General features: G+C 43.4%; 1 protein-coding gene across 6 annotated transcripts in view; it reads right to left on the bottom strand.

Moving 5' to 3' along the window:
* Nucleotides 1-1,318: 1,318 nt before the first annotated feature.
* The window catches only part of LOC146547786 (sodium- and chloride-dependent GABA transporter 2-like), a 37,737-nt gene continuing 30,502 nt past the window's right edge, over nucleotides 1,319-8,553 (bottom strand). For all 6 annotated transcript variants that reach the window (XM_085266550.1, XM_085266554.1, XM_085266549.1 and 3 more), the window contains exons 11-15: nucleotides 8,338-8,475; nucleotides 8,155-8,257; nucleotides 4,956-5,056; nucleotides 3,362-3,532; nucleotides 1,319-3,261 (exon numbers count right to left, since the gene is read on the bottom strand). In XM_085266550.1, coding sequence (XP_085122676.1) covers nucleotides 3,124-3,261; nucleotides 3,362-3,532; nucleotides 4,956-5,056; nucleotides 8,155-8,257; nucleotides 8,338-8,475 — 651 coding nt within the window. In that variant the 3' untranslated portion in view covers nucleotides 1,319-3,123. The remainder of the gene's footprint in view (nucleotides 3,262-3,361; nucleotides 3,533-4,955; nucleotides 5,057-8,154; nucleotides 8,258-8,337; nucleotides 8,476-8,553) is intronic.

Genomic DNA, 8,553 nt, shown 5'->3' with positions numbered 1-8,553 from the left:
AGCACCACCACTGCTCAGCGGATCCAATATCAAGCTCAACTTCACGTGCAAATCACCCAGCTGTTATGCAACCCCCCCACCCTTTCTCTCCTCCCTGTCCTCAAGTTTCATCTCGATTCCCCCTCCAAGTGCTTCTACTTTACACCAAGCTGTCAAGAGTATTGCGGCAAAAAGTGTGTGCATGACTATAGGATCTTTGATACAAGCCGGACCGTCAGTGCTCGTGTGGCTGAGAGCTGTCTATTTCCAGTGTATCTGCAAGTCAACGTGTCGGAGATGTGACTTTTCCTGTAAGTGCATGGGCAGGGTTTCAGATATCTAGTCCCGGGAAGTAATGTGGCCAAAATGTTTAAATTTTTTAAATACGTGTGATGAAAAAGTGCTGCAGCTGCGAGCTGGTGGCAGTGAGCCTGAGCAGAAACGAACTTTTCTCCAGCATCTTTCAAAGCATTCAGTGAAACAACGCACAGACACATGCTTTGGCTCGCATCCTTGCAGCGTCCTCCTCTCTTCTTCTCTCCCTCCCTCTTCCTCTCTCCTCTTTTGAATCTCACACACTCAGCCCACTGGATCATTTTTAATCCACATCATGTGAAACAGAGACGTATGCCAAAGCAACCATATGGACATAAACCCTCCCCCGTTTTCCCTGCACACACACACACACACACACACACACACACACACACACACACACACACACACACACACACACACACACAGTTACATAGTAACCCGGATCACATGTGCAAGAAGGAGGCTGCATTCAGTTTTGCACGTCACCAAAACGAGATGTGTGTGTTTGTGAACCCTTCGTGCTGAGCCACGTGTGTGTGGAGGACCAACCCGCTTCCTCTGGTGGCTGTGAGGGGAGGGAATCCAATACAGTTAATTGACAAACCGAGCCTTTTACATAACCGCCGGACTCTGTCTAAGTGCTGCTGTCTGAATTCCTCCCCACCCGCTGCTGCTCTCCCTCCCTCTTTAGTCTCCATGACACCCTCTCCTCCTCCTCCTCACACACACACTCCATCTCTCCTTGACTTCTATCCTTTCACGGATGTTAAACCAGCAATTCGCATCAGGATGAGGAGAACACTAATCACGGCATTTGTTCCTTTTTCCTCCACCTCTCTCCTCACTTCTTCGCCTCCGCTCGTCCACCCTCCTTGTAGAAGCCAGGTGTGGCCTCAGCATCTGTTATCGCCCCACTGAGGGAGACCGCGACGCCTCCCGGGGCCTCCCGGCGACACACCTGCACGCACACACACGGCTTGTCACACGAGCTGAATTAAACAGTCGACACAAATGCTCATGTCCACAATGTTTATATATATATGTATATTAATATATAGTCATTTAGAAAAGAAAATAACAGTACAGATGGAGGATTTCAAAATAAAGAGGCACATGCATACACTTGTAAACAGAGATGATGACACTCTGAAGTCAATCAGAAAGACATCCAGGTTTGAATGACAGCAGTTTCAAGTTTCCATAAGAGTCTCTTTATATCTTCGAACATACTGCATTTGAACACATCACAATTGCTCAAGAAGAAGCGTTTCCAGTGAAGAACAGGTTGTGTCCTAAAGCACATTAAGTTACTGGAGACGTCGCCTCCACTAGGCTGAACGGTGATAGAAAAAAAACAGGAAGGAAAGTAGAGTGTAAATAATTAAAACATATTCTTGATTTACATTTCAAGTCCAAACATAAGGAACTGAAGTTGTTCAACTAGGACACATTCCTTAATCCCACTCCTGGTGTTAGTTTTCTATGTCGTAAACATATCTCTACTATCATTTACACGCTGTCTTCAAAGAAGACACACGTTCACACGTTAGAGCCGCAGAGAAAATCACAATAAAGAGGTCGGAGAACTAAAAACATTTCAACTCAAAAGTGATGTACAAAATTAAAAAATAAAGTCAGATATATTTTTCTGACAAAACAGTTGCAGCAGCAGTACTGCATTACTGCATGTTTCCCTGCAGTGCACAGCTGTCTAAATAATGCCTCAAATCTTTATAAAAACTGCACAATTGCAACAGGAAGTAACAAAAACCCCCAAAACAAAAACAACAGTAATTAACTTTTTTAACAACAAAGACGTGTGATGGATAAAAACCGATTGCTGCACTTGATCTCAAGCACTTGTGCGTTGGCAGCAATAAAAAGGACTTGACTGAATGTCTTCTCTACTTGGTCTGAGGGTAAGACGTGTTATGATCCATTCAGATGCCATGATATTGCCATCACAGAGGGTGAAGCCTGAGAAAAAAAACCAACCCATCCCTATAAATTACTGCATAACACGCCTGACTCATGGAGTCATTTCAGTTTATACCTTCACCCCAATGAATCGATGCACTCTTTTAGTGGACTCCAAAGCAAAGCAGTCATGCTAACGCAAACAGTAATCTCTCAGGCTCTCATAGAGAGTATAGCTCTATGTATGTATGACTGCTGGCAAATAAAGGGAACATTAGTCCTGCGCGCAGACAGCCAGCAGAAGCTATAATTATATGGTCCTTAATTACATGAATAAACTGAGACAACAGGAAAAAAAGCAGGTAAAGAGATAACATGATTCAAAGCCAGAAGGGTGTGCTGTTTTACAATAACCAGCTCTGGCAGGCAGGGTGTGGGTCTGGTGCAAAAGATTAAACAAACTGTGTCCCAGTTCAGGGCTGGACCCTCTGTAGAAAGCTCCAACCTGAAGAAACTATTCCAATAGCAGCTAGATGGTGCGTTCAGGTAGGTCTTGTTTAGTTTTGTTTACTTTAACTGACGTTTTCACTGAACTAATTCAAAATAACCTTCTAAAGTTAAATATGTGGAAAATATATCAGCTTTATCATCTGAATGCTCCTGTAGATGAAGGCCGTTGTAGATGATGTGGATGTCCTCTGAATCCCTTCAGAGAGCCCATAATTGAAGGATCACCTTTTGAGCTGATTACAACATTTAGTCAACAAGTACAGACTGATGAGGATCCAGCCCCTCTGTTGGTATCCAGCAGCATTAGCTCTAAAGTTGACCCTCTGCCCTGACACACCCGACTGACCGAGCAGCAGCCACTGTTACATTGTTGTCAAGTGTCTGTCGGGTCATCTTGTCCTAGATGATTTCTTTTAACGGTGCCTTTGACTTCTCAGTGAGAGGCAGACTGGGGCTGGAGGGGATCGCTGACTGGTTGGAGAGGTGGTGGAAGGTCAGTGACGGGGTTTCAACGGGGCTGCACAGGATTTGGAAGCGCTGCGGGATAGAAAGGTTGCAGTTAGTTGACTGTGGATCAGCGTCATTAAAGGCACAAGACAGTTTCACATCCAACAGCAGGAAAAACACATTGTATCACCTGTGTCAGGGTTCCCGGGGTAGTGACCAGGGCGTAGATGGCCCAGATGGGAAGCAGAGAAACGGATGAGAGGGTAAGGATCCAGCCCAGCGTTGTGGCCCATACTGGAGCCACCAGTCCTTTCCCCAGGCTCAGTGGTGACCAGCGCACCAGGGAAAATATAAATGTGGCCTGAAGAGGGGAGAAAGGAGGACGGGGTAAATACTAAAGGTCTAGGCCTCTGTCAGTGCGCCCCAGGGTGGCTGTGGCTACAATGTAGCTTGCCATCACCAGTGTGTGAATGTGTGTGTGAATGGGTGGATGACTGGTTGTGTAAAGCACTTTGGGGTCCTTAGGGACTAGTAAAGCGCTATATAAATACAGTCCATTTACCATTTAGGCTTAGACATTTTAGGCCAAAAATGGTAAATCAGTGTTTCCCAGTTAAACAGCAGCAGCGATAAATACCCTCCCTGAGAGCCCTTTAATAGCAGCTGGATGTAGACGAACAGGTGGCTGTTTACTCATTCGCTGTTATGCGGTCGATGAGATGTCTCCTAATGCTCTCAATAAATATGAGACCGGGAAAGAGTCTGGCTCTGTCCAAAGGCAGTAAAACACCTCTGCTGCACAATAAAAACATGCAGTACCTCTCCCAGATTTTCATCTATGCAAAACGTGTTTGAATTTAAATAGTTGCTGATTATATTTTTATACTAAATTACAACTACGTGGACAAAAACAAAGAAACCCCAACGACCCTGGGAAAGGTCGTAAAATAAGGATCAAACCAGAACGCAGTGATCTCCAAAACGCTGAAGCCCCATATTTAACCTAACAAGTGAAGAAACAAAGAAGTTTCTCAACATAAGATTTCAAAGAACAAACAGATTATCATTAAATGACTCAAGGCTGAAAACCAACGATCTTTATGGTTTAAGGCAGTGCTGCATTTAAAAAAAGACACAATTCTGTAGTGGAAATCATTTCATGGGCTTAAAAATACTTGAAAATTGCAAGTTAAACCTCAGAAAGTATCTAGAAACCCTCACAACCAAACAACAACAAAACAATTCTACAAACAAGAGAGGCGATGCTGCCGTCTTTGGGCCACAGCTGATTTAAGGATGGTCTGACTAAATAAGACTGGAACTAAAAACGAGTATCTGGAGCGGGAAGTGTGTCCATAACTGCAGCTTTCTTGAATGTGTTGCTGGCATCAAATTGAAAAGCAGACTACATTTTTCCAAATAACTTTTGACATGCTGTCTTTCTTCTGTTTCAGTTGAATGTAGCCTGAAATTATTTGCATTCAGTTTCCATTTACATGTCAAACAGTGTTTCAACTCTTTTGGAAACTGCTCGCATCCAGTGCTTCTTGTGTCCTGCCAACGGAGCTCATGATTCATTTTCTGCTCTGGAGGTGGTGGAATAAAAAGCCAACCTCACTGATAGAGAGACAAACAAGTGGCACACAGATGAACCCTGATATTTTCCTGAGAGGTGGAAGGTGGAATCTGTATGAAATCCCACACCTGTGCTAATGGACATCCTACTTCACAACAAACAGCTCATAACAAAGTGGAATGCAGGTCAGCGGGTGGAGGTTACTCACAGTGCACACGATCGGGGTCAAGTATTTCCAGCACAGGTTGAAAAAAGGAAGAGGGCTGTAGCCGGTCATATCCCTGATGTTGGCGCTGAAGCGCTCTGCTCCTGTGGCCAAAACAAGAACACAGTGAGGTTTGGTTGTGGTTCAGTTCACATCATGGTTTGGCAACGGTGGCCAACTGTGCTTAGAGAACATTTTTTCTTCCTGGTATTCATCGCCAGAGCGGAAAATACAAGCAAAAAAAAAAAGGAGAGAAAAACAAATTATAACTGAAATCGCTGCTGCACAGGACAAACAGCCAAGCTGCTGTTTACAGCCTGTCCACGCTCATACACTGACATCACGGTGAATGACCTTTGACCTTTCAGATATGAAATGCCATTATGTTATTTTATCCTTTTGGGCAGTTGTGTGGAATTTTGTTGTAATCTTGTGATATACTGGCCAAGCTGAGGACACACACCAAACTGTCTGACTACCAACCCTCCTGAAATCCACACTAGTGCTTTTCTCGGCAGGCTTAAGAAAGTGAGCAAAATGCTATCAGTACCTACAGCTCTTTTCTTTTCTGTCTGGAGTGGTAGTAGGAGGAGCACAAACTGTCACATACTCTGCAACTTAATTCAGTTTTATTAATATATAACACAACAACCTCAAGGCGCTTTATATTGTAAGAAAAGAAACATCTACAATATTAAAAAGGAACTCCAACAATCAGACGACACCCTATCCGGTCGTTAAGTCTGACGTCACTAGCCGTGTCTGGGTCTAAACTCCGCTGCAGGTCCATATATCAAACGATCACTATGGCATTACTGAGAGTTGAAAAACTGTCTAAAGTCTTTCATCTTTAATAAAATGATCAGCGTTCTGCTCTACCAGGTGTAACAATTGAGTTTAACATCCAGGCATCCATGAAAACGGAATTTATGACATTTAATGGAGTTAGAAGTTAGCAGGAAGTTAGCTCGCTAGCTTCTATCTAAATACAATATAGCATGTCCTGACTGCGGGGTTTTGGAAACAAATTAAAACGTACAGCTTTCTTATCACTTCCAGCATAAATGAAGACAGAAAACTAAACAGCAGTGACGTTTGTAGGATTACTGAAGTTGGGCTAGCTGGTATATAATGATGTGCTACGTGACCGCTAGCGACACAGCTATGTTAGCATAATATAAACAAGCTAACTTTTTTTTCCACTCGATAAAAGTTAACGTGAGTTTTCTCGGTGGTCAGAAACAAATGTAATCGCATGGCAGGATGCTGTAAAAGGACCAAACTTCAGCCAGGAGAACAACTGAGATAATCCATCCACAATACGAGGTTAGTCATTCATATACTGCTGCATGGGCTGGGCTGTAGTTACATCCTAAGGTTTTAAAAACTGAGCTTAAATAAATGATTAGCGGTAATAAAAGCCGAGGGAGGTCAACAGTGATTACTGACTGTTTTAGGAGCTTTTTGAGATCAAATAGAAGAAAATACATAACATTAAACATGTTAACAACACAAAAGCCATATTAAACGCAGACTACTTTAGACCCGGAAGTAGGATTCGTCACGTCATCACTGAACAACCGGATAAGGAAGCACTTGGCGACAGTGGGAAGGAAAAACTCCCTTTTAACAGGAAGAAATCTCCAGTAGAACCAGGCTCAGGGAGGGGTAGAAACAGGACAAACCACCACACTGTAATGACTTACTCAATAACCTTAAAGCAATTTTGACACATGAAAGCTGGAGAATCTCGGGAGAGTCGGATGAGGAAGTTGTCTGCAGCTTTTCTTTCAGTTCAGTTCAGTTCAGAGTGTTAGTGGTCATCAGAGTCCTTAAAAAACTGTAAATTCCCACAGCCGTAAAAAGGGGGAAAAGGTGCAGCTGAGTTGTGAACGCTGTGTCGCACAGTCCACTTAAAACCCTTCTCCTCAACTCAAGGAGAGCCATAAAAACAGGCTTTTTGGCCCTCATAAGCACCCACACCTACAAACACATTCTCTGCTGGAGTATTCAGCCTATTTTTTATCTCATGAAATGGCAACATATATTTTTTCTAACACTTAAAGTCGACTGTCTAACCTCACTGAGCGTTTACTGCATTGTCCTGATGTATGCATATAAAACACTCCGTCCATTGCACTTTTAAACAAACAGTGTTTTTGTGAATGCTTCAGACCTCCATGTCTGGCTGGAGTGGGGGCTCCCTGGGGCCAGCAGACTGAGACTGAGAGGCGACAGGGCCCGGAGGCTGATTTAGGGCCCGGAGGAGACAGACAGGGGCCTGGCTAGGAGCCAGTCTCCCTACAACAGTGGGTAGCTGCAGCCATGTTAATATACTGTCTACTGCCTCTAAGTGGAATGCCGGAGGAGGGGAAGAAGTGGACAGCGAGACTGTGTGTGTGTGTGTGTGTGTTTATCAGATTTGAGGACTTATATTCATTAGTGATAAAAGTTCTTTTTATTTTCTATATAACAGCAACCAGCTTAAGATTATGTATAATCTCATTATCCTACTGCCTGAGCTCCAACTGAATTTAATTAAAGTCAGACTAGTAGAAATGACTCGGACACTATTTTTCCATTAATTTAGTGCTACATTAAAAAAAGAAAAGAAAAGAGCAAATAAAAATCAAACAAGAAGAGAGGAGACCAAAGCAGGAAAAAGGAGTGGAGAGAAAGAAAATCAAAGAAAATGGAAAATAAGCTAAAAAATGGAAAGAAAAGAGAATTCAAAACAAGAGTGGAAACAAGATAAAGGAAAGAACCAGGAAAATAGGATGACAAAAAATATAAGTACATTGAAAAAAGTATTTAAAAGAAAAAGGGGAAGAGGGGTTAGGGAAATGAAATGTTACACCGGAAGAGTCAGTTTGCGAAGGATCAGAAAGAGCAGTGTGGCGAGGAGAAAAAAGGGGAAGACAAGGAAAAGATTAAAATTGAAAGGAAATGAATGATTAGATTGACAAGGAGATTAGATAAAGACGGAAAAGGAGGAGAGGAAAGGGAAGGAGAAGGAAAAAAGAAGTAAAAGGGCACACAAAACAGAAGAGATGAGGAAAAAGGGAGATGATCAGAAAAGGAAGGAAAAGGAAAGGGGGAAGAAGAGAAAAAGGAATGGGAAATATAGAGTGGAGGGAAGAATCATGAGGACAGAAAACAGGTGATGAAAGGGCAAGGAGCAGGCTAGAGTTGGGATTTGTACCGTAGACCCAGCCGATGGCCAGAGACTGGAAGATGGAGAGAAGCAGCAGACTGGCTCCACTGCAGGAGAAATGGTCATAGATCTGGAACACATACAGACCGCCCTGCACCACACAGAAGAGACAACTCATTAAAAACAGGCTACTTCTCCAACACAACACATCCATCCACCGGTGTGACTTACCGGTGTGACCATGACCAGTCCAACCAGGAAGCAGACGATGCAGACAAACAGCAACAGCAGCTCTCTGCGGTGACCTCGTCTGATCAGGTGAGGGTACAGGTCAGTCACTGATGTCATCAGGGCCTCCAGGCTCACAAACTGCACGAGACACATATGTCGGCGTGTTTCCATGACACCGAACGCAACGCCAGTGGAGAGAAATTCAAAGTTTGTCGA

The sequence above is a fragment of the Mchenga conophoros genome, linkage group LG23 (genome assembly GCF_057382185.1).
Source record: "Mchenga conophoros isolate Kocher_MC1m ecotype Shallow Benthic linkage group LG23, M_conophoros_male_GT1.1, whole genome shotgun sequence".
Lineage (NCBI taxonomy): Eukaryota > Metazoa > Chordata > Actinopteri > Cichliformes > Cichlidae > Mchenga > Mchenga conophoros.
The sequence above is the reverse complement of the archived record's forward strand: the minus strand, read 5'-3'. Positions and strand labels throughout refer to the sequence as shown.